General features: G+C 48.8%; 1 protein-coding gene across 1 annotated transcript in view; it reads left to right on the forward strand.

Moving 5' to 3' along the window:
• Positions 1-26,273, forward strand: part of Ninl (ninein like) — a 77,125-nt gene that overhangs the window by 32,982 nt on the left and 17,870 nt on the right. The window contains exons 4-14 of the mRNA XM_036185963.1: positions 3,217-3,389; positions 4,795-4,861; positions 7,563-7,753; positions 8,417-8,569; positions 12,755-12,919; positions 15,350-15,486; positions 16,108-16,248; positions 22,131-22,305; positions 24,553-24,663; positions 24,789-24,869; positions 25,717-25,849. Coding sequence (XP_036041856.1) covers positions 3,217-3,389; positions 4,795-4,861; positions 7,563-7,753; positions 8,417-8,569; positions 12,755-12,919; positions 15,350-15,486; positions 16,108-16,248; positions 22,131-22,305; positions 24,553-24,663; positions 24,789-24,869; positions 25,717-25,849 — 1,527 coding nt within the window. The remainder of the gene's footprint in view (positions 1-3,216; positions 3,390-4,794; positions 4,862-7,562; positions 7,754-8,416; positions 8,570-12,754; positions 12,920-15,349; positions 15,487-16,107; positions 16,249-22,130; positions 22,306-24,552; positions 24,664-24,788; positions 24,870-25,716; positions 25,850-26,273) is intronic.

A 26,273-nucleotide genomic window follows, 5' to 3' on the forward strand; every position in this document is an offset into this window, starting at 1 on the left:
GTCTTGTGAACCTTGTGTCTTCCTGAGCTTCCTCAGTCTGATAGCTTCAAGAGCTTTGCTAGTCTTGTGAACCTCCCTCCTGACTGGAGGAGGGAGTGTTTCAATTTGGAGAAACTAGCTATGCACAGTCTGGAAACATCTACCGCCTACCCGAACTGACCTTGTGTTATGGACCTCTGGCCACAGAGTTGGGTCAGCCCTGCCTTCCCCTCCAGGGCCGAGTCTGGTTCAGTCTTTTTCAGAGTTCTCTGACTTGTCCGTTCCTGTGCCTCTCCCCTGCCTGCTCCTCAACCATCTGGCTACACTGCCTGCCTTTTTGGTTCCAGTTACATCATCTTCATCCTGATTTCCAGTTTCTCTCCTAGTGCCCCCCACCTTGCCATTAGAATGTGTTTATGTGGCCAAATGCCTGGATTAGGAAGAGCCCCCCTGCATTTCTGTTCCCCCTGTCTTTTGCTAAAGGCCACTGGTGAACATGTAACTAAATGCACTGGACTTTCCAACTCTGTTGTACTTTTTCAGTAGTCTGTGCACTTAATAATGGTTCATAGGTATCCAGAGTTCTGTCCAGATAGTGGGGCTTCTGCAAGATGTTATATAGTGCGTATTGAGTTGATGTTGTGATGGACTGGTGGAAATGCTGGGTCCAGGTGACTTACTGTGCTCCCACCTCATGGGAGAGCCATGGTGCTCTGTCCAGTCATTGTTTTCTCTGCTCTGCCATTGGTGCTTCTGTGCAGAAGAGCCCTGTGTGTACCTTTTCTGAGTAGTGCTTCTCCACAGTGGAGGGGACTTTCTCCTTGGGCTGCTCTGATGAGATCCTTCGGACTGTTGCAAGAAGAGCATGTATTTTCCTCCATGGTTCAGTACTCTAAGGGAAGTGCTGCCTGTCTGTGGTTTGAAGACAGTCCCAGCAGTATGCAGTCTGTGTGGAGCCTGATCATGGACAATAGAGATAGGAACGGGGCCACTGGACATGAGGAAGCCCACAAGGAAGAGAAGCATGGGCAAGATGCACCATTTTCAGATGTGCCCAACTAACTCCAGGGTGGGGCTGTAGCCATGGCCTGGTGGCCAGGGCCTCTGTGGCAGGTCTCCTGGTGGGGAGGAAGAGAGTGGGCATCTTCCTAGGTTGCCCAGGTGTCTTATGCTTTCCACTGCACATGACAGGGGTTTCATATTCTAGCCCTACCAGAAAGTGCTTCCCCAGGAGACAGGAAGGGAGCGCCAAGCCCAGCTGTACCTCGCCTACAGATGGAAGCCAGTCAATGACAAGAGCCTTTGTTTTGGGATTGCTCCTTCTTGAGAGCCAAGCAAACAGGTTTATTAAGGAAAAAAGAGTAACTCCATAGGGTGGTGGAAGGGGTCCCAAGGGAAGGGAAACATTGCAGAGACATGTGCAGGGGCTTTTAATAGGATTTATGCCAGAAACTGGACCAAGACTGAGGTAGTTCCAATTGAGATGTTTAATGCTTTCAACATATTACCCGGGGAGATGACCCTGCACTGTTCTCCCAGTTAGGGTGGTCATACCCTGAACTGCCCTCTGTCCATCTTTGGCTTGCTTTGTTAGCTACTAACCTTGGCTTCTGCTGGCTGCTAGCCCTGACCGAAACTGTAACTATTGACCTTGCAAGTGTTGCTACTCTCTGATCTTGGCTGGTATTTTGTTGGCCTCCAACTGAACTATACGCTCTTTGTTTTTCTGTTTACATGACTGAAGATCTTGAGTTGGGGTTTAAAGACACTGAGGCAGATTGTTGAAGATACGAAGTTCATTAAAAGAGTTATTGTCACCGCAGATAGACAGACAGCAGAAGAACAGGGCCTCTGAGGGGAATTGAGGCTACAGGACCAGAGACAGAGAGTGTGCATGGTCTCCGAAAAGAGTATCCATAGCCCTCAAAGAAGTGTAAAGGACCATGTGCCTCCCCCCACCTCCCCTTTTTTATTCTCTCTGCCTATGGGGAATTGGCTCTAGCCTCAGATCATTTTCTCATGTGTTCTCTTGATTTCTCTCTGTGGAATGAATGCTTTTCCTTCTTCTCAACATGCCCCATGACCTCTCTCCTTTCAAGGATACTATGTCTAGCCTGCCAATGCCTATTGTATTAGAGTAGTTATTAGTGATACTCATGATGACTGTTAAAGTGTCCCTGAAAGAACAACCCTGTGTGTTTCAGACACCTTGAATGCTACACTATCACTTCACATTTAGCATATCCAGAATGGAACTCAGCATTGATCTCACTAAACCTTGTTCCTCATCCCCAATTCCTGTGTGTCTTTGGGTCACCCAGATTTCTCCTTGGATGGTCCAGGGGTCAACAGGTAGTGACTGTCAGCACAGAGGAAAGAATCCAGGTGTTTTTTTGCCTTACAAAGCTGCCTTCTGTTTGATAAAACCTAAGTAACATGTGCTATGAAGGGCCCCTTAGTTTCCTATCCAGGCCTGGCCTCATTGGGCTTGTCCAGGTCTCCTTAGCTGCCCTGCTTCAGAATCCTGATCCTGAATTCTGGTATGAGATAGAGGAGGATCTTGTCTCTAGGAAAGCAAAGCAGAAGGATTTCACATAGTGCTGGCAGGATTTTAGCCTTGCAGGAAAAACTGAAGTCAAGATAATGATGGGTCACTGATAGGCAGAACCATACCTTGATTGAGAGTGCCAAGTTATGCGTATCTCTTGCCTTCTAGTTAAACCTTAACCTGGGGGGGGGGGGCAGGGTGTCACTTGATCTCCTTATTCCTCTTCTTAATGTGGCCACATGTAGTACACCTGCTTTTTACTGTTAATTTGGCTCTTCTAATTGCCATATTGTGATGGTGGCTGAGCTTGGCTTTTTGGGACACAGGCTGTGACCCTGAGTCTAGTACTAAGAAAGGAGTTCTGGGAAGTAGCCTGAGTTCTCTAGCTACATGTTCTTGGACTGTTGGTGTTTCCCTGAAATATGCTTAGCAAAGGGAAAGAGCACCTGGTGTTTAGTAGGCACCCCCTTGCCCAACCCGGCTTTCCCAGTTTTGCTTTAAGTAACAGGACAGCCCCTGTTAACTGCTCAGTGTCCTTATGTCCGCCAGGGTAACATGCTCAACTGTGTGTCTGTGAGCCACGCTGGGGCTCCAACCTGCAGCTTCTAGGAAAGGGCCTGGTGGGCAGCAGGGCCACCTGCCTGCTCTATAGCCCTCCCCTCTGCACCTGTCTCCTTCTGTCTCTCCAGCCACTTCCTGTGCTGTCCCTCCAAAGTACGTGAGTGGTTCTAAGTGGTATGGCCGTCGAAGCCGACCTGAGCTTTGTGACTCCGCCACTGCGACTAAATATGGATCAGACCAGCAGCCCAAGGGTAGTGTGAAGCCACCTCTGAGGCGTTCTGCATCCCTGGAGAGTGTGGAGGTGAGTCAGCCAACCCTTCCCACCCAGGTGGTCCAGCATTAGGGAAGTAATTGTCGGTTCGTCACTGTCCATACACATGGTCCTGGGGGATGTAGGCCAGTTTCTGGGCCTTGAGTTGTCAGAGCCTGGGTGTGCATGGCAGCTGTGCTTCATCTGAAACTCTCTTCTCTGTTGGTGGCAGTCCTGGGTCCGGCCACCCTCCTGTAGATTTGGAGCAATGGGGACTTTGTGATGACCTTTACTTCTCTTCCGTGGCTTTCCATCTATGACTTCCTTTCATTGTGGAAAGTTCAAGTTAGGGCTTCACAACAGAGGAACATTACATGCCAGGGAATGGAAAAAGGAGCCTTTGGTGAGCCTTTAGGTTAGGAATGTGGGAGTACTGAGTCCACAGTACTGTCTGCCTCAGGGTATACCAAGGTCCACGCATCTGTAGTCCAGCATGGTGCAGCCAGGTGCCTCCTGGAGTGTGGGAGCTGACCCTTTCCTTGCCTCTGCATCCTTCACTGCTAGCAGTGGAGCCTTGCCTGCTTCATGTAAAGAAATCTGTGCGTCAGGCAGGTGAGGGGACTCAGTGGAGAGAGACACCTCTGCCAGGCCTGGCAGGTTGAGGGAACACACTTCTGAGCCTGTGACTCTCCATCTTCATTGTGATACTCATCCCTGACCCAGACTCAGAGAACACTGTGTTGTCACCTGAGGTAAATGCTGTAGAAGAACGGAACTGAGTGTTTATCACCAAGAGTCTTGGTCACCCTGATGTTCATTTGGAAATCAGCAGGTCACACAGCACTTGCTCAGAAGCTGGCTTTAGCTCTGGTCTGCTGGTGTGGTGTGGCTTTTACTTAAAGCACACATTCCGTGATTGCCCTGTCTTCTAGGCTGAGGTATCAGTGCTTACTATGGACTGTATCGTCCCCAGAGCCCCTTAAAGGGTTCAAGGGCTAGCCCCTCTGTGTGATGAACTAATAGGGTGGTAAAGGATTGTGCACAGGGCCAGGATACCACAGTATTGTTACAGATGTCCCATGAGTGGAGTGTTGGTCAATTCCTGTCAAATGCTGGGGTGTAATGCTAGCCACAGTCTGCTGTGGGACACAGGTGCTTTCCACGTTTTCAGTGTGAACTGTTGGTATTTTATGCTAAGGGCCCAGGTATGCAGAACAAGGCGGGTGCCCAAACTCATGTCTGAACCCTTTGCTCTGGAGAGGGCATTAGTCCTCATAACATACAAAGCCCCATTTAGTGGGACCACAGCCAGTTGAACTTCAGCCTGAGGATGTCAGCCCAGAGTACATCTTCAGTGGCCCCTCCCTCCCCAACATCCTCTGTGCTCATTCCTGATGCTTCACCCACTGTACCACCCACTGGGGTACTCACATCCGTTTCTTCACGTGTTCCACAGAGCCTCAAGTCGGATGAAGATGCTGAGAGTGTTAAAGAACCCCAGAATGAACTATTTGAAGCACAAGGTACCTATGGCTTCAGTTTCATGCTGTGTCCGATTGGAGCTCTGAGAGCCGTTGCTGGACAGGGCAGTGTCTTGGGAACTACATGCTTTATGTATGTGACGCTCGTAGGTTCCTTCTCCAGAAGTGGTTGGTGTGTTGGCGTCACAGCCCTGAGACAGTCACTTGGTCTTCAGTTGTTCCTGAGATAGAGGCTCCTGGCCGAGGTTGCCGGGTCATGCTGCTGTGATTCACAGCCTGTGGGTTCCAGGTATTGCCCAGGAGTCTCAGACCAAAGGGCTTGGCTTGGCCTGTTTGCAGGCTCTTGTGCTGTGAAGGGGTAGCCTCAGGCCTATCAGGGCTTGAGTTGTTCCCAGCAGAGAGTAGCATGTGGTCCTGCTCCTGAAGAGCCTCGCACAGCCACCAAATACCCACAGTTGGAGCAAATCAGCATCAGGAGAGTGTGGCTGGTCCAGGGGTTCTTGGTCATCAGAGCTGCTATGGTCTGTGTGTGATACTGAGCTCCAAACAGCCACTGGGTGCATGCACGGGCATGAGCCGGATGTGAAGTACATCTGCACCTTTCTGGGATGGCGATTGCATTACATGTTCCTGGGGATGTAGAAATTCACAAAAAAGTTTTTTATAGTAGTACCCCAAGAGACGGTACAGAGGCTTTGTAGGGAAGTGACTTTATCAAACTCATATTTGCCTATGTTGCTTCTGTGATAAAAGGTAAAGAAATAGGTTGGGGATTTAGCTCAGTGGTAGAGCACTTGCCTAGCAAGCGCAAGGCCCTGGGTTTGATCCTCCGCTCAAAAAAAAAAAAAAAGGTAAAGAAATAGAAATAGTGTTTAAGTATTGGAGTTGCCTCAGTGAATAGAGTGCTTACCATACAGCCAGAGGCCCTGAATTCATAGTCCCAGTACTAACATAACAGCTTGGCTTTGTCAGTACACCTCTGTAAGTCTAGCACTGGGAAAGCAGAGACAGTGGGATCCCTAGTGTGCTGACTAGCTAACCCAATCAGTAAGCTCCAGGTTCATTGAGAGACTGTATGTGTGCCAGCAAACGTGTACACTGACAGATACACACGAACATGTATGCAGGTATGTGTGTAAAAACGAGTTGAATCCTGGAATTTAACTAGGGAGACAAGACCAGGGCCAGTGGCAACCAATTCCAAAGCAAGAAGAAAGTGTAGGGGGCTGGAGAGATGGCTCAGCAGTTAAGAACACTGTCTGCTCTTCCAGAAGACCCAGGTTCAATTCCCAGCACCCATATGGCAGCTCACAACTGTCTGTAACTCTAGTTCCAGAGTATCTGATCACCTCATACAGACATACATGCAGGCAAAACACCAATCATATGAAATAAATAAATCGTTTAAAAAAAAGACAGTGTATGATTATATCAGTGATACCACAGAAGTGATAAAAGGAGCTGGCCAAGGGACCGCCTAGGCTTTTCTGAGCCTTTCAACAGGCTGAAAGCGGCCTGAGCACCTCTCACTGTGCAAACCACGGCACTCGCCGAGGGTTTTTATGAGCTTGGGAATAAGAGTGAGGGTCACACCAGGCCTTGGTGGCCGCAGCAGCCCGAAGCTTCATGCTGCTTCTGCAAAGCTTCTCTGGGAAGGGGATTGGAGTACTCATGAAGAGCTGAAGAAGGTGGGTAACATGGCTCAGTGTCATGAGATCCAGGGCCTCTGCTGAGGCTCAGGAAGGCTGAGTCCTAAATCATGGGAAGATGTGACGGTGACTCACATAGCTGGGCTGAGGCTCAGATGTGGACTGTTTTTGAAGGTCCTCTCAGCATGGCCGGGCTTCCTCATAGCATAATGGCTCAGGTCTCCCGACACAAGGTCTGGCCAGCTGGGCCGCCTACCCTACAATCACACAGCATGACTTGTTTTGAGTTCTATTGGTGAAAGCTGTCTCCAGACTTCTGAGGTTGGAGGAGAGAGGCCACAGACCCTGGGTACTGACGAAGAAAGAGTCAGAATTTGGAGTCCTGATTTTAAACCGCTTCATGGGGAATGCCAAAACGATGAGGGCAGGCATTTCAGAAGAGGAGAGGAGTGAGAACATGAATGTGGCACATGCATCTGTAAGCAGCTGGGGAGCACACTGTGAGGCCCTTTAAAGCCAGACCCGTGAGACCCGAGGGCAGCAGGAAGCTGTCGTAAATCTTTGGAGAGGGCACTGATGAAAGAACTTGTGTGTTAGGCTGTAGTGGCCAAGGAGGGGGAGTCTGGAGCTGGTTGAAGAGGTTGGTACTCTGGCTGCAGAGTGCTAAGCCCCAAGCCACTTGTAAGGACCTGGGAGGTGCCTGGTGGATGCATTTGTGGAGCTGGTCTGTCTTGTTGGAAAAGACATTAGACCACCTGTGAAGACATGAAGCTTCTAGCTCTGTCTACCCATGGGTCATGGGTGGAATCTAGGCCTCGCTAACCTGCATACAGCAAGTCCCCAGCATTGGGCAGAATGCCCTGCGATCTATGTCTTGGATCAGGCTGAACTGGCCACAGGCCCTTTGGTGCGCTTTTCACTACTCAGCCCCTGGTGTCATTTGGGAGTACTCGGCCTGGCTCTCCTTGGAGGACAGTAGCTTTTATGATAATTGTTACGAAAGTAGCTAATGCCCATAAGGCTAAGTTTTCCATTTGATTTCTTTATTATGGGTGTATTTATCAGTGTTTAACTGTGACCCTCCCTTGCTTCAGGCCAGCTGCGATCCTGGGGTTGTGAAGTCTTCGGGACACCCCGGAAATCCTGTAGCCCCTCCTTCAACACTCCTGAGAACCAGGTCCAGAGCATCTGGCATGAGCTGGGGGTTGGCAGCAGTGGTCACTTGAATGAGCAGGAACTGGCTGTGGTCTGCCAAAGCATCGGGCTCCACAGGCTTGAGAAACAGGTAAAGGCCTGGGGCCGCCCCAGTGACTTGGTATTTGTAGTGGTCACATTTAGTGCTGGGTCTGGAAAAGCAATTCACCTTCAGACAGCTGTTTTCTTCTGCACTTCGTAATCTCAGATCTTTTGATGGCTCCCAGTGCTGTTGGCTAAACCTCTAGGGGTCCACCTTCACCCACACAGCCTGTCCTCACAAACTTATGACTACCCTCAAGGGTCTCAGCTGCTTCTGAGACCTTCACTTCCAGCTCTCCTTCTGCCTGGAACAAATACCCTTCTTCTTCCGCCCAGCCCAGCCCAGCCCCTTTGAGCCTGGCCACACCCCAGGTGTGTGCACCATTCTTCTGGGGACACTTGGGCAGGAAGTTGGCTGTGGTGATAGCATAGGTCCCTCCTCTTATTGTTCCCACCCTGTATCCATGATGGACCATGAACTGAGGCTGGGTTTCCAGCAAGGTGTCCCCAGTGGACACGAGAATCTGTAGAGTTAGGACGTTCAGATGCTGCCCACTCCTGGCAAGGCCACATAGGATTCAAATCAGTTGAGCAGCCTTTATAAAGCAGCCAGATGGTTTTGGGATAAGCCAAGTGCCCTGTTGGGTGCTTGGAGCAAGAGGGACAGAAAAAGGTGACTCTCCAGGCCTGAAGAGTGGTGGCTTTTGTCTAGGAACTTGAAGAACTGTTCAGCAAACTGGATCAAGATGGAGATGGCAGAGTGAGTCTTGCAGAGTTTCAGCTTGGGCTGTTCGGTCATGAGCCTCCTTCACTTCCAGAATCTTCCAGTCTGGTCAAACCAAACGGGCCTTGGTCTCATTATCAGGTAAAATGGGAGGATTGAATGTCCAACACCAGCAGTACTTGGTATTGCTCTTGACTGATGAGGGTCCTGGCTGATGGTTCTGCCAGTGTCACGGCACTGAGCCCAGAAGCTGGATAAACATGCTCACACACCTGTGCATGTGCAGCACTCCGTGGATGTCAAGCTTAGCTGGTGGTGTGCATTCCTGACGGTATGTTACTCACCATAAAACAGAAACAATCTGAGCACCCACCTCAGGAATTTCCAGAGTGTAGTGCTGTGGGGAGCATGGCAGTTCCTCAGCATGTGCTCTTAGGTGTGCAATTGAGTGATGTTTTTCAGTGAGACAACTGTCTCCCTCTCCCACTACATGCTAAGGATAAGTTGTAGAGTGTAACTTGTCTGGGATTCCTCCTCCATAGGGATTGAGGTTTTTCTGACCTCAAGTCCTGAATTTTATTTTGTGTAAGCCACTGTACTCAGAGGCTACTGGTCCAGCACATGTTTCTTTAGCACCAAGACATAGTACAGGCTAGCTCTGGAGACAGCACTGGTATGGGCAGGTGCATTTGAGAGTCTTAAGTTTTTGACTAAAATCACTGGGGATAGGCAGAGAAACTCAGGGGAAGCATTGCAAGATGATATCAACCCTTGAAGTCAGAAATACCAGGGACTGGGTGTGGGTCAGTGGTGGAATTCTTGCCCAGCATGTGCCAACCCTGCACCATTCTCACACCATATATAAACACAAAAACATTAGGTCTGAAAGCCTGAAGATGAGACCTCCCCCACGGGTCAGTGTTGGTTCCGCTGGATCCCCCTCAGAGTGAGGCCACATGTCTCCTGTGCGTTGGTACCACTGGCAGCTCTTATCAAATGGGATCTCAGAGCCTTTTAGAAGGCCCAGCAACTACCTGGACACCCTAGCATATGAGGAGGACTGTATGTCCCATGTGCTTCCCAGAAGTTGCCTCTTCCTCTGGTAGCCTCACCTATGGTCTAGAATGTGCTAGAAGTTATAGCTCCTCTCTGTGTACCTTATTTCCTTTCCTCTCCTGCACACAGTGAACTGCTCCCTGTTTCTGGCCTATGGCTATTAGACTAGCTTCCCACCTTGTTTTCTCTTCTAACCAACTACCTACAGACAAGTATGCAACACAGGCATGCAGCTGCATGCATCCATACCTCCTGCACTTTGCTCACTGTGTGTACATGCACAGTTCACTGAGTACACACACATCCACCATGAATGCATTCCTATTGTAGACATGGCACGTCCATTTTATGTGTGTATCTGCTGTGTACTCACATTGTAAATGCTCACTAGTTGTACACATGTATGTTCACTATACACTCATATCAACTATGTGCACACATTTCTGTATGTGTACACCTGCTGTAGACATGTACACATCCATTGTACGTTTGAACTTCCTGAAGACACATGTGAATCAACTGTATGTGTGTATGTGCTATAGACCTTGTGCATCCACTGTGTCTGCACATCCACTGTATGTAGATGTGTTTAGGCACTGTACATGTCTCACCCAGTTTAGAGACATTCAGTCCACCATACCTACACATCTACTGTATGTGTGAACCTGCTGTAGAAACACTCACGTCTATGGTACATGCATGCCCACTGTAGAAGAGTAATCAGTCTCTGTCTCTGCACTACCTACTATTGACCTGTGCACATTCAGTATATATCTGTATGTGGTGGAATTGTGTTCCCCAAAATATTGTGCACCCTAATAAATTTATCTGGGGTCAGAGAACAGAACAGCCACTAGATACAGAGGCTAGAAAATGGTGGCACTCACGCCTTTAATCCTAGCATTTCAGAGACAGAAATCCCTCTGGATCTCTGAGTTCAAGGCCACATTAGAAACAGCCAGGCATGGAGACACACACCTTTAATCCCAATAAGTGATCCTTTAATCCCAGGGAGTGATGGCAGAAACCAGAAAGATATATAAGGCGTGAAGACCAGAAACTAGAAGCATTTGGCTGGTCAAACATTTAGGCTTTTGAGCAGCAGTTCAGCTGAGAGCCATTGGGATGAAGACTCAGAAGCTTGCAGTCTGAGGAAACAAGACCAGCTGAGGAACTGGTGAGGTGAGGTAGCTGTGGCTTGTTCTGCTTCTCTGATCTTCCAGCATTCACCCCAATAACTGGCCTCAGGTTTGATTTATTAATAAGAACTTTTAAGATTCCTGCTACATCTGTATCTACTGTTAACTCCACATCTTCTGTATTTATACATCTGCTGAAGACGTGCACAGGTTCTGTATATGCACACCCATTGTAGACACATGCACAGGTTCTATATGTGCACCCAATGTAGACATGTGCACATCCACTGTTCTTGCATACTGTACAAACACATCTTACTGTATACACTCCTACTATAAGCACATGTGCAGGCTCTGTACATACGCACCCACTGTAAACAGTTGCTCATTCACTTTATATGTGCACACACTGAGTATACACTGATCTTCTGTAAGTGCTCATCAAAAGTAGGTGTGTACCTGCTGTAGACACAACCATTATCACAGTAATTTATCTACTGAATGTATAAGCCCACTGTATGTTTACATATATGGCACACATTCATGCCTACTCATAATTTATATACAAACGTATGTACACATTAACTTAAGCCTATGCTCATTGTACATATGCCATGAGTGCACACACACTGTGTTCTAACATATTATGGCACATGCTGCCAAGATGGAGAGAGGGCAAATTCTGACTTTAGTCTGTAGAGCACCAAATTCCTGCCCTTCTGATGTCTCTTGTTTCCGAATGTCTGCCTCCTACTTTGGGCAGCATTCAGGACTCCAAGGACTTCAGCAGAGTGACCTGCTTAACTGCAGAGTTGAGCCTCCCATGTCCTGTGTGGGTTCTGCTGGCTTTATGTGGCTGTGCCAGCTCCAGAAGGCAAACTCCAGAGAGATTCATGTCAGTCCTGCCCTTCTGCTGGAGCCAAAGGAGGGACCAGCAGTTCCTCAGTGCATTTGGGTATCAGGGCTTATGCACAGGTGGCCATCACTAGACATGGTAGAGATGTTCTCTCCCTCTGTAAATGGGGCAAGATGTCTGCTATGTGGGGTTGTAAGACAGCCACACAGCTCAGGAAAAACTCCCTGCGCATGCTGGAGAGGTAGGGCCGGGTGAAAGGGCAGGTGTACAGGGCAAAAGGAAGACTGGAGCTGCGGCCGGCAAGCCCTGCCCGGGTGCTACACGTGGGTGAAGCACTTCCAGGCTGGTCGGGGAGCAGTCAAAACGCAGTCCAAGAAAGGGACAAACCAGGCTGGGAGAGGACAGGCTGGAGTGTTGGAGAAAGTATTTCAGCCCAGGAGTGTTGAAAAGAGAAAGGAGATCTAGGAACTGGAGGTGGTGAGGAGAGTTTGCAGCAGCCCGTCTGTTATCACGCAGGATATGGGTTGTGGTCCTGGGTGCAGCGAGGGCCCAGGGTTCCAGAGCACAGGCCCTAGTATAAGGGAAACACTAGCTACTTCAGTCCCAAGGCTCCTTACAGCTGAGACTTGTAGGGAAGGACCCCAGGTGGGATGGAGAGGGTGGGAAATCCTTCTTACCCTTGGATTCAGGTAGTAAAGAAGCATCACAGGCAGCTTTCCCTCTGGGAGACTTCTTTACAATCTCATAAACTTCCCTAGTACTGCTTAGCGCTGGGCTGTAGGGCTCTGAGTTCTGGGAAATGTGGGGTTCTGTTTGAGCTATTCTGCCCCTCCTTTCTCATCCTGGCTTTTCCTGGCATGGACTTTCTTAACATAGGAAGCAATGGCCAGATCCCTTTGTGGGCCTTCTTTACATGATGATGTGTTGGGCGGGCAGAGCTGACTCAGGCCTAACAGGTGTGAGGTGCCAGTGACAGATAAGAGCAGGTGCCCATGGACCCTTGCAAGTTCAGGGGCGGGGGCTTAAGGACTGGGGGCAGTCCCACTTCTGTCCCTTGCAGAACCATGTGATCCCAGGTAAACCCTGGGCCATGCCACACTTCTTCCCGAGGGAAGGGAGCCCAGGTCATTGCGGGTATATGGTCTCTTGTTTTAAGCCCGGATGAGAAGGAAAAATACGGAACACAGTGGCAAGGTAAGATATGTGTTAGAGGTCACGGACACCACAGCCTCAAGACACCTGGGTGCTCAGGGCCTCTTCCTTCCTGATGTGCAGGAGGAGAATGGCTGCCACACAACCACAACCTCGTCCCTGGTGTCCGTGTGCTCAGGCCTGCGCCTCTTCTCCAGTGTTGACGACGGCAGTGGTTTTGCCTTTCCCGAGCAAGTCATCTCTGCGTGGGCCCAGGAGGGGATTCAGAATGGCAGGGAGATCTTGCAGGTTTGGAATGCACTGGTTATGGCTGCCCTGTTGGGTGGTGTCCAAGACGCTGTGGGGCTGAGCAGGGGACATGAGAGGCCATGTGTCTACGATGGATAAATGCAGCAGAGCATGTGCTGTGTGCTGACGAACCCCCACCCCTGCGGAGGAATCCCAAAGGGAACATTTTTTTTTTCATCAAGTTTTGCAATTAAAATGTGGGAAAATTTAATTTGGAAACTTGAAAGTACAGAGAAACAGTCTGGAAATGTCCATTCCAAAGTAAGTTTCAGTGTCATACACTCCATCCCCGATTGTCACCCAAAAGAAGGAAGTCACATAGCTTCTTTGTGCTAAGAGGAGCTTTTGTTACCACTGTCAGTCACGACGAGGCCACAGTGAACCAGAACTCCTTCTGAGCAGAGGCAGGTGGACTTCACCCAGGTGGGCTTATTCTCGCTCTGTAAGTTTTGGTTGAGTTACATTGGTGGTTTAGATAGAGTTCTGCCCTGGGGCAGCCACATCAGGCTCACTGAGGCCAGCAGGGGTGAGAGACTACTATCTCCTGGAAGTGTTACAAACTAGATTTAGTTTTCTTTCCAAATTTTGCTTTCCATTATTTGAAAAAAAAAAAAATCACAATTTGGAGCAAGACGATAGCTCAGTGATTAAAAGTGCCCACTGCTCTTGCAGAGGACCCAAATTCAGTCCCCAGCCCCCATGGCAAGTGGTTAATAACTGCCTCTAATTGCGACTCAAAGAGATTTAAGGTCTCTGGTCTCTACTGGCACCTGCACTCAGATGTACACACACAGACACACATATATACACAAAATTAAAAATTTTAATATAATATTTTTAAATCACAGCTAGGCCTGGAGAAATAGCTCACTTGGTAAATTACTTGGTACAAATGCATGAGGAGCTGAGTGTTTGTAGTCCCAGCCCTGGTGAGGCAGAGACAAGAGATCCTTGGGGTTTGGCTCAATGCCTTCCAGCTTAACCTACTTGGCAGAAAACGACCCTGTTTCAAAGTAACAGCAGCAAACAAACAAACAAAAAAAGAAAGAAAAGAAAAAGAAAGAAATCTAGATGAATGGCGTCCGAGGAAGGACCCCACTGGCTTCCTTCTGAGTATGTGCACACACACCCCTGCATGCCATGAGCCTATTGTGGAGTTTTTCCAAGCACAGAAAAGTAAATGTGTCTATACATTCTAGTTTAATTTTTTCAGTATTGGTATCAGAGTGTGTCACCACTAAATTATGCAGCCCTTCCTTGCTATTGGACAGGTGGGCAGGTTTTTCCATTTCTTCTCTCCTCAGCATATGTAAGGTATCCACTTCCCTGTGCCCATGCTGACGTTGCTCTGTGTAGTTGATCCCGATAGATTTTACCTTTAAAAAAAAATCTTGTTTCTACTCTGTGAGTTCTAGGAATAGAGACATGAGCCACCACCTCGCTTCATTCATTTTGTTTTTGGGGTGCATGCATGTGTGTGAACACTCTGTGTGAGCACTCGTGTGTAAGCGTGCAACACAGGTGGAGGTCAGAGGATGACCTCAGGCGTCAGTCCTTGCCTTCTGTTTTGTTTGAGACAAGCTCTCTTGTTCATTAGTGCCTATACTGGGCTAACTGGCTTGTGAAGTTCCAGGGATCCTCCTGCCTTATCTTACTATGAGAGTTCTGGCATTACAGATATGAGCCACGGCACCAAGCTTTCCATGAGTTCTAGGCATTCAAACTCAGGTTCCCACACTTAAGCAGCAAGCACTTTACCCATTGACCCATCTCCATAGCCCTCCAGGGTAGTTTTGATGGCTCCCTTTTTCTTAGGCAAGAAGCTGCTGTTGCCGTGACATGTTTCTGTAACTTTTTGGCTCTGACTCCATCTGGGGACCCTTATAAGGAAGGGCGCACTTGTGTGGCTCCAGCATTCTTGTCATGAAACCTTTCCATACACACAAAAGTAACCTGTTAGGGGCCCGAGTGGCTCCCAGGAGTTGGACATCAAGTGTTAGATCTTCTCTTTTGTGATAGTTTGGCTGTAGAGGCATCCACAGGCCTACAAAGTACATACAACTTGGTCTCCAGAGGGGAAAGGGCCCCATTTCCCAGTTCCCCCTTTCAGTTCATGTGATGCGCTGAGGTGAGATATGCTCCTTCCTTCATCTTATATATTGTTTACACAGAAGAATTATGTCCATCCTTTGTTGTACCCACCAATGAAATGGTGTCTTAGAGACCACAGCATGATGTGTTGGCAGTATTGGCAGCCCAGTTGAGAAGGTTGAGAAGGAGCACCCCAAGAAACACTTGTAGACAGGAAAGGGGCAGGTGCTAGCTAAAGTAGCCATTGTGGGTATGGGCCCCGGAGCTGCCACAGAGCAAGAGAGTACATTTGGAGAAGTTCCTCACTCCCCTTTGCCTTCTGGGGCTTGCTCATTCCAGAGCCTGGACTTCAGCGTGGATGAGAAGGTGAACCTCTTGGAGCTGACCTGGGCCCTTGACAATGAACTCCTAACAGTTGATGGTGTCATCCAGCAGGCAGCCCTGGCCTGCTATCGCCAGGAACTGAGCTACCACCAGTAAGAGCCCATGAGGGAATGGGGATAGGGTCCCGCTGGCCTGGTCCACCTCCTGGAAACTTCAGGACATACCTTCCCTGCCTCATCTGAGTTTCCCTTGGTGTCTCCCAGGCTGCCTGTTACCTGCTCTCCTGCCCTTGTAACCAGGGCTCAGATGCACAGAGCAGAGGAGGTCTGAGGGCCCACAGCTGTTCACTGCTGCTACTACTTGGATTATGCATCCCCAGAATTAAAGATTACCAGAACATCCTCAAATATGGGATATGGTTAGAAATCCATGTCTGGGACCTCATTCAGCCACTTTTATGATGTTTGAAGATTTAAACTTGACCCTCATCCTGCTGATTCTGGAGCTTACTGTTGCAGAGGCAGAAACCCTGTGGTTTGAGAGGGATCCCTGGCTAAGGCTAGCAACAGGAAAAGGAAGTCCATTTGAATACTAACCTTTCTGGTGGGCTGAGGAAGTCATTTGGCCTTTCTTGACGTATGCACTGGTAAAATGGCCACAACTGTAGAGTGCCCCAGGAAGTGGTTGTGGGGCAGTGAGGTCACACTGGGCTGGGAGACTCAGGTACGTCTGTCAGGCTGACAGCAGTGTCCCATCTGTCCTTCCCATGGCAGAGGGCAAGTGGAGCAGCTGGTACATGAACGGGACAAGGCGAGGCAGGACCTGGAGAAAGCTGAGAAGAGGAACCTGGACTTTGTGAGAGAGATGGATGACTGCCACTCCGCCCTGGAACAGCTCACGGAAAAGAAAATCAAGTAGGTTCTGGGCCCTCAGCTATAGTTCCTAGGCTGCCACAGCAGTGACCGCTCCATTCTTGGGCACCAGCCAGGGGCCAGGGATGCTGCCTGCTGAGGTGATCTTGCCATTTTACTGGAGCCAATGGAAGTTGGGACAACTTTGGGGAACACATTTTTTTTAAAGGAAAAATTGGCATCTGATAAGCAGTGTCCTGCTTTTTCTGATGTGGGGACAGTGACATCTGGTGTCCTCTGTGTGCCTCTGGCCATGGGGAAGACCCTAGCTCTGTCCATGGATTTATCAGGCTCCATCTCAACTTGAGTTGCCAGTATTTCAAGATGGTGAGTGATTTGGAATGAATAGCACTTGGAATGACCCATAGGGTCAGTGAGAGAGGGTGACTGGGTGAGCCAAAGAGAAAAACACAAAGTTGCCTCTTGGGCTTATTAACCAGACATTGGAGGAAACCATGGCATGAAGATTTCTAGGGCTACAGTATGGAAGGAACATCCCCAGCTCCACTGTGGGAGTCTTAGGCTTCCTGGTCAGCCTCAGCTACGTGGTCATCTGCCTGATGCTTTTAATCACCCAGCTCTGGGTTATGATGTGGGCCAGAGAGTGCTGCTGCTTGTTTTTCCATCTTCTCCCTCTTGGGTTGGGCACCCAGGTAGGAGAGGCCTGCGCCAGGCCAGAGTCCCAATCCTGCTGTGCAGAAGCCCTCCCCTGTGGGCTGGGTAGGGCCAGTCCAGCATCCATGTGCTTAGCATTGAGTGCGCCACTTGTCTCAGTGTGGTCTGCACTGCATGATGGGAGAAAAAGGGAAGGTACTTTGTGTGGAATGGGTGTCCACCTGCTGAGGAGTCTGTGAATCCCGTCATGCGTACTGGGGTGTTTGAAGGCCATGCTTCTTCATAGCAGTCCTGACAGCTTGGGAATGTGGAGTCATATGTCTCCGTGAGTGTTACTCAAGATCTTGAAGAAGCCTCCCACCTAAACCAGGGATTGTGGGTTTGTGTCCCATCTGGGGCGCCAGTGGTAATGACCCTGTATTTGATGAGCTTCCCATCACACATGATCAGTGGGTTGAAGTAGACTCCAGGAGCATAGTTATTCTGAAGAGAAGAGATGATCCTGGGCCCCAAGAGTTTGAGGAAGGAGTAGTAGCCCTAATTCTTCTTCAGGTTTGTGGCGTGTGAGGCAACAGGGTCATCTACTATGAACACTAAGTCTAGCATGGGGTTCTCCTGGTGTGCACTGGGTCCCGCCTGGTGGTACGCCATCAAGCTATAGGCGAAAGCCAGGCTCAGGTCCTCTGGGAAGTGAGCCAGAATCCTGTGGAGGCCCACGCCTGAGCTCTACAGCGCCTGCACTGCTATGTTACTCAAGATCTTGAAGAAGCCTCCCCCACAGGCTTGATGGGAGTTCAGAGGATTTTCATCCTCCTTTATTTGCCTTGGATGCAGCTTTGGTGCTAGAGTCTACTGGCCAGGGGCCTGTAGGGACAGGGCTGAACAGCATAGGGTCAGATTGGAGCCCCAGTGGCCTAGACAACACCTTACATAGCTGAGGTACCTGAGGATAGCTGGTTCCAGGTACCACAGGCTTTGCAGGGTGTTCCCCATGCTACTGGACCTCAGCAGCTAGCCTCTTCCATCAGTTTGATTGTGTTCTGATAAATGCTGGGTTTAAACCAAAAGCACATTCCTTCCTTCGTTCCCCAGAGGTGCCCTGGCACTTTTGCAGGGCAGCCCAAAGCTGCAAGGAAGGAGATAAGTGCTCAGGCTGCTGTGGTCCTGTCTGTGTTAATGCTGCCTCACCTAACCCCCAACACCCATCTTTTTTATTTATTTATTTATTTTTTTGAGCTGAGGATTGAACCCAGGGCCTTGCACTTGCTAGGCAAACGCTCTACCACTGAGCTAAATCCCCAACCCATCCAACACCCATCTTAATCCTATTCTAGGCAGAGAAATGGAGTCAGATAAGCTCATAGCTTGCCCACTGTTACTCATGGGTGTATGCAGTTGAAGTCTTACGCCGTGCCGTCCCTTTCTCCCTTCTTCCTGGGTCTTATGCATACTAGGCCAGTGCTGTACCACAGAGCTATATCCCAGCCCTTTGTATTTTATTTCAAGACAGTCTTACTAAGCTCCTCAAGCCACCTTCCCCCTTAGAATCTTCCTGTCTCAGTCTCCTGAGTAGCTGTGGTTATAAATAGTAGCCTGGGCCAGTGTGCCTAGCTAGTCCTCCTGTATCTCAAAGATAGCTTATTTATTTAGGGAGTTTAAGAACCTTAGGTCTGAGGAGTGCCAAGGGATGCGTAGTCTTCACACTTTGTCAGGCAGGGTGTATTACTAGACCTCTCAGAGTCAGCTGTGGCCTTTGGTTTACTGTGAAGACCCATGTCTCCCCTTTCTTCATGACCTGCCTCCCTTCCTGCAGCCAGGGCTGCCCCACACTGGCCAGCTCTGGTAGGACAGGGCTTGTGTCTGGCCACATGCGCTTCTCCTCTCTGGGGTCTGGGGAAGGCCAAATACCACAGGCTCACGTGTTTGATGAGGGTTGTGTGCAAGTTGACATTATGGAGATGAGGATGTGAGCCTTGACTGCAGCTGTGTTTGAGATGAGTTTGTGAGTGTCAGGTGTGTGGAGAGATGTATGAGTGTGGATAAACAGGTGTGAGACTGTGTAGATCTGCGAAGAGACACGGGGGTGGATGGGTGTGAGTGAGCATGGCTGCATGCTCACTCCCACCGCCAACGGCTTGATAGGACGATGGTAATTTTCAAAGAAGCTAGAAGTGAGGTATCTACTTTTAAGTGTTTCTAGTCAACCCCGAGCTGTGATTTCATCATAGGAGGATGTGTTTAAGACTGAACCAAGTGTGGGAGACCCCCTAAGTGGTGGAGCCAGGGCACTTGGCCTTGCTGGTCCAGTCCCTCTTCCCTTTGACATAGGCCACTTTTTTCCATAAGAAATCACTTGTTAGGTTTCTGCTCTTGTGAGTTCTGCCTCTGAAGTCTTCCACAGTGGCCTGCCCCAGGCTAACTCGTCTTCACAACGTTGGTATTTGCTACTCTAAGAACCTCCCCTTGCTTCTTGTCTTCTCAGAACTGCTTGTGAAGTCTCCGTTTTCAGAGTGAAGCTGTTGTTAGAAAGAGAGTAGAGGGCTGGAGAGATGGCTCAGAGGTTGAGAGCACTGACTGCTCTTCCAGAGGACCTGAGTTCAATTCCCAGCAACCACATGGTGGCTCACAACCATAATGAGATCTGGTGCCCTCTTCTGGTGCACAGGCATACCTGCGGGCAGAACACTGTATACATAATAAATAAATCTTTTAAAAAGTATTTTTTAAAAAAGAGTAGAAGGGGCTTTGGGTTTGGTTCAAAGTTAGAGTGCTTACTTAGAAAAAAATTGGCAATTGACTAAGGCAGGCCAGTAGTGCAGTCACTTGAATGTCATTTTCTCTCCCTTGATGCCCAAAGGGTTGACACAACCACGACACTTTTACTTTACTCCCAAGTGTGGGGTCCAGAGTGGGTACAGGGCTTGCTTTTAACTGCTCCTTGTTGGTGACACTGGGACATTAATGCTTCCTCTCCAGATCTCTTCATGCTAGGCATGTGGGGACCATCCATCCTCTCAGGGTCATGCATCAGCTACTTGCCAGTCCTGAGTCAGTGATGTTCACAGAAGATTCTCTTTTTTAAACCTTGTGTTCCAAATTGATTTTGAGAGCAAACTGAAAGCAAATTGATTTTGAAACCTATATTGAGATATAGAACTGATCTACCTGGTCAGCATATGTAGGGCTTGCTTCCCTCCTAGCCATCTGGGGAGACTTGGTGGTGTGTCATTCATGGGGAGTGGTCAGAGGAGCACAAACTCTGTGTGTGTGTGTGTGTGTGTGTGTGTGTGTGTGTGTGTGTGTGTGTGTGTGTGTGCATTTTTATACAGGAGTAAATGAAGGGTAGGATGCATGTGCCTGCAGATGTGCCTACATGTGGAGACCAGAGGTCAGCTATAAACCACTCATCTTGTTTGAGGAGACAGGGTCTCTTGCTGGCCTGGAACTGGCTGATTAGGTGAGACTGGATCCCAGCCAGCCCCAGGGATCCTCCTGACTTTGATTTTCTGGAGTTGGGATTTTGAGTATCACTACTGTGCCTGACTTTTTCATGGGAAGTGAGGTCCTCAGGCTTGCAGAGCAAGTGCTTAGCTGACAGAGATATCTCCCCAGGCCCAGAGGATCATAAACTTTGGAACAGTATTACTGTGTGTGAATCTGCTTGAGGGATGTATGGAGATGCTGAGTGAAACCCCTGCCTGTGAATCTCATCACATAGCAGAAGGGAATTATCAGTAGGTTCCTATATATAGCTTTCATGGTTTTGTTAGAGTTTTATTACTACAGTTTTATTATAGTGAGGAACAACACATATTTGTTATAGAAAATTTAGAAAACCCAGGTAAAATCAGAAGTTTCACTTTCTAGAGAGTATTTTGCTTCTTTTTCATAAGCTTATCATTACTTACACGACGACATTACAGGGGCTTGAGTAGATGGCTCAGTCAGTATAGTGCTTGCTGAGCAAGCATGAAGACCTGAGTTCAGATCCCCAGCACCCATGTAAAAAGCTAGTTGCAGTAATACACATCTGCAACCCTAGCAGTGGGAGCAGATGGGGAGATGGACACAGGTGGATTCCTGGAGTTTGCTGGCCAGTCTATCGGAATCACAAGCTCCAAGCTCAGTGAGAGACCTTGTCTTAAAAAATAACATGGAAAAGCAGCTGAGGAAAACACTTGATTATGATTTCTGGCCTCCACATGCATGTATATGAAACAAGAGCATACACAAATAACCCCCACCACACACACACACACACACACACACACACACACACACACACACTTTCCTGATGACTGAGGAGGTCCCATTTTGAGTGTGCAATCTTTATCAACTTCCTTTTCACTGTCCATTTCTAAGGTTTTTAAATAGGGTGGTAGGGGCAACTGTGATAAAATATGTCTTAGAAATATCTCTTTTTTCTTTTCCAGAGCTGAGTACCAAACCCAAGGCCTATGTTTGCCAGAAAAGAGCTCTACCACTGAGCTAAATCCTCAACCTTTAAAATATCTTTAAAAAACAAAATTTCCCCAAGTTGTTTTTGAGCATAAATCACATTTATTGTGTTTTCCCCCCAAGTCACAGCTGCCCTTCCTCCATCTTCCTCCCTTTTTGGTTTTGTTTCTGGAAAGCTCTGAGCTGAGATAAAAGTCCTGGCTGTGTCAGCTGGAGGAAGAACCCACACCTTCTCTTGGGTTTTATCACTGACCCTGCCTAAGGCATCCTGCTGAGGAGCCTTGTTCATGGGCAGTTTAGATAGACTTGGAAAGCCCATGTCGCTGCTTCTAGAGTGAAGAGTGAGGCTTGACCCTGCTTCCCCACTGTTAGCACCTGTTCCTCCAGTCCCTGGGAATCCAGTGTCCACAGGTTCTATGCAGCCTGGTTCCTAGAGAAGGAGGCTGACTTTGATGTGCATCTGGCATCAAAGGCCTGTCACAGGGCTGCTGAGGGGCAGGGCTGCCCAGTGTGGTATGGTACGATGTGGGTGCAGGAGCCTGGAGGCAGAGGACATCCAGGGTACCTGCCCAGAGATCTCTGCCTGCTTGCTCACCTCAGGGCTCCAAGGGCAACTTTGGATATTTGCCGTGTGTTCACTGGCACCCCAGCCCCCTGTCTGAGTGTCACCACAACCAGCCCATGAAGGAAGAATATCCGCCGTTCTTCTGTTGATTGACAAGATCCAGCAGAGGGGGCGTTCCAAGGACAGGTGTCCAGGGAGGCAAAGTGACACTTTCAAGTGGGACTGTGTGTTTTGTGCTATGTTGTAGGCACCTAGAGCAAGAGTACAGGGGCAGGCTGAGCCTCTTGCGGTCCGAGGTAGAGATGGAGCGGGAGCTATTTTGGGAGCAAGCCCGCAGGCAGAGAGCTGTGCTGGAGCAGGATGTGGACCGCCTCCAGGCTGAGGAGACCAGTCTCCGAGAGAAACTGACCTTGGCCCTGAAGGTAGGTGGGATGCATCCCTGTTGTAAACTGTGACGACACATGTTGGCAGAGTTTTAGTTAGGGCTTCTATCACTGTGAAGATACACCATGACTCCAGTAACTCTTTTTTTTTTTTTTTTTTTTCTCGAGACAGGGTTTCTCTGTGTAGCTTTGTGCCTTTCCTGGAACTCACTTGGTAACCCAGGCTGGCCTTGAAATCCGCCTGCCTCTGCTTCCCAAGTGCTGGGATTAAAGGCATGCGCCACCACCGCCCGGCGACTCTGGTAACTCTTATAAGGAAAATATTTTATTTGGCCTGGCTTATAGTGCAGAGGTTTAGTCCATTGTCATGGCAGGAAACATGGCAGCATGCAGGCAGATGTGGTGCTGGAGAAGGAGCTGAGAGTTCTACGTCTTGAATGCAGGCAGCAAGAAGTGAACCATCTGGGCATGGCTTGAGCATATATTAGACTTCAAAGCCTATCTCCACGGTGACAAATTTCCTCCAACAAGGCCACACCTCTTAGTAGTGCAACTCCTTATGGGCCATCCATTCACATACATGAGTCTGTGGGGCCATACCCACAGTGGAATGTGTTCAAACCACCACATTCCACTTCTAGCCCTATAGGCTTATAGCTATAACATAAAGCAAAATGCATTTAGTCCAACTTCAAAACTCCCTATAGTCTGTCACAGTCTCAACAATGTTTAAAAGTCCAAAGTTCAAAAGTTTCTTCTGAGATTCATGCAATCTGTAATCCCCTATAAAATCAAAATGAAAAAAACAGATCACATACTTCTAACATATAATGGCACAGGATATATATTATCATTCCAAATGGAGGAAAGGGAGGCTAGTGAGGAAATACTGGACCAAAACAAGAGCAAATACCAGCTAGGCAAACTCCAAACTCTATATCTCCAAGTGTGATATAAATATTCTTCAGATTTCTAATTCCTTTCATCTTTGTTGACTGCAACACACTTCTTTCTCTTGGGCTGGTTCTACTCCCTGTTAGCAACTCTGGCATCTCCAACATCTTGGGGACTCCAAGGCAATACTGGCTTCAACTTCACAGCTTCATACAATGGCCTCTCTAGACTTCCATTCAGGGACACCCCTGACACATGCCTGGCCTTAGCAGCTTTCTATAGTCTCGGAGGAAGAATCCATAACCCCTTTCTTCTATCCCTGACTCTTAAAGCCACAACCACATGCTGAAGCTGCCTAGTTCTGCTGCTTCCTGGGGCTAGAAATTGGCCCTTTGTTCAAATACATCTTTATCAGCTTTGTGTTTTTGATGATTTCCTTCATTGCTTAAGCTTGGCTCTTCTGGAACTTGCTCTGTAGACCAGGCTAGCCTCAAACCCAGAGCTCTGCCAGCCCCTACCTTCCCAGTGCAGGGACTAAAGGCCTGCACCACCACACCCAACTCTAAGCTTTTCTTTCATTCCCTTTCACAGTTGGAAACTTGGCTGGGTGGGATCTTGCCCTGAAGTCACCACTCCCTTTATTCCATTTCTTAATCTGTTTATCACCTTAAACACAGGACTTAGCTCCATTCCACTTCCTAGTGCTCCTTTTCTCTTCAAATGGTAGTTTGTGTTTTCACATGCTCAGCTTTCTCCTTTTTATTATAAATCTTCATTAGAGTTAACAGTAATAACCACACAACAGAGTATGCTAGGCTCTTTTGAGATTTCCTCTGCCAATGGAATTAATCCAAATATCTTCACGTTAGCTTCAGGCAGATTCTTCAAGGGCAAAAGCAGCCACTTCCTTCACCAAAATGTCACAAGAATGATCTCTAGGCAACATACTGAAATTCTTCTCCTCTGAAATCTCTTGAGCCAGGCCCCCACAGTTTGAGTCATCCTCAGCACCAGTGTCTTCCCTGCTCCTACTGGTGTGCCCCATTAAGCAGTTCTTAAAGCACCCACTGCTTTCCTAACCCAAACCCCCAAAGTCCAAATTCTTCCAAACTAAAACATGGTCAGGCCTATCAATACCCCAGTCCCTGGTACCCACTTCTGTCTTAGTTTGGGTTTGTATTGCTGTGAGGAGACACCATGACTACAGCAACTCTTATAAAAGAAAACATTTAATTGAGCATAGCTTACAGTTCAGAGGTTTAATCCATTATTGTCACTCAGGGCTGTTTCTGAGAAATGCTGCTGGAAACAAGCCTCCAGCACACAGAGGGGTGACGTGGACACTTGTCATTGTCTTTCTCTGTGTCCTGAACCCATATCCGTGCCTCCTAGGAAAACAGCCGATTACAGAAGGAGATCATAGAAGTGGTGGAAAAGCTCTCAGATTCAGAGAAGCTGGTCCTGCGCCTGCAGAGTGACCTCCAGTTTGTGCTGAAGGACAAGGCAAGCCTTTTGCTGTTTCGCGTTCTCAGAGCAGTGCCTGTGGTTGGTGGATCACAGTCGGGGCATCACTGCTTGTCTTCCCCGGAACCCCGATGTGCTGATTTGTACATGTTTCTCACTTTCAGCTGGAGCCTCAGAGTATGGAGCTCCTGGCCCAAGAAGAGCAGTTTTCAGCCATCCTGAAAGAATATGAGCTCAAGTGCAGGGTGCGTGCCTTTCCGAGTCTGCTTGGCCATCTTGAGCATCCCTGAGTCCTGCTCCTACAGCCTGTCCTGCAGCAGTGACAGGAAGGAGGTCCACTACACAGGGCCAGCACAGTGGCTTCTCAGAGACTCCCAGGAAAGTGTGCTAGAAGCTTCTTTCCCTACAGTAGTAAGCAAGTGTCTGAGCCTGCTCATCCAGACACGTCATTAAAGTACAAACAAGGTGGTGCCTGCCACAAATGCAGACTCTCCATCCTCACAAAAGGGGCGTCTCTCCCAGTTCAGTTCCCTGTTGCCCAGCGGCCTGGACCCACCCAGGCTTCTGCTTCCCAGATACCATCCTTTCTCTCTGCTAAGTGCTTCACTGCTCTTGGGCACTTCATCTCAGACAAGTGGTCTGACAGCTGTAGCTGTCGAACCTCATACCAGTTTCACACAGCTGAGAGGAGAGAGCCAACACATAGCCCCAGACATATGCCAAGACGTTGACCCCCATGCGTGTGCCGTGCCACCACTCTGGTGGTAAGTAGCACCTGTTGAGAACTTTCCGGTCTTCACAGCTTCACCCTCCCCCACTGCTGAGTCCTCTCCATATATCCAGTGATGTCAAGTGGTATCCAGTGATATCCATGACAAAGTCAAGAAATGGTTTCCCCAGTTCTGGTAGGACCTTTAGGTAGTAGACTCAAATCTAGGTTTAGTGGTACATGCTAGAAGTCCAGAATCTACACCTGCCTGTATGTCTAGCCTGTAGTGGACACTCGCTGCGGCTGGGGCTGGTCTTGGGTTTGGCCTTCCGAGGCTGAGTGGCTGCAGCAGCTGGAGGAGGTATCTGTCTCTGCCTACACAGGACCTACAGGATCGCAATGATGAATTGCAAACCGAGCTCGAAGGCCTGCGAGTACGGCCTCCCAGGAGTCGACAGAGCCCCTCAGGGACCCCAGGCACTCACAGAAGGCGGCTGCCCGGACGTGGCCCAGCAGGTAGGAGCTCAGTCCTGAGGGTAAGTTGAAGGTGGAGCTCTCTGACATGGCCACGAGGCTGCACATTAATTTGGCACCCCAGAGGTCAGAGATGAGGAGACGAGGGTGGAAGACATTGTTAGGTTTGTAGAAATCACAAAAGTTGGGTTGGGGATTTAGCTCAGTGGTAGAGCGCTTGCCTGGCAAGCACAAGGCCCTGGGTTCGATCTTCAGCTCAAAGAAAAAAAAAAAAAAAGAAATCACAGAAGTTCTATTACCTGACCCTGGAAGATACAGGTTTGCCCTAGGGACCTGTTTTTACATGAGTTCCTACGAGATCACAGACAAAATTTGTGACACGAAAGGTCACTGGCATGGAAGATCATATAGCAAGGTGGCTAATAGTGGCATGGGGTATTCCCAACTGAGGGAGTCCTGGCTGCTG

Source organism: Onychomys torridus, chromosome 4 (assembly GCF_903995425.1).
Source record: "Onychomys torridus chromosome 4, mOncTor1.1, whole genome shotgun sequence".
NCBI lineage: Eukaryota > Metazoa > Chordata > Mammalia > Rodentia > Cricetidae > Onychomys > Onychomys torridus.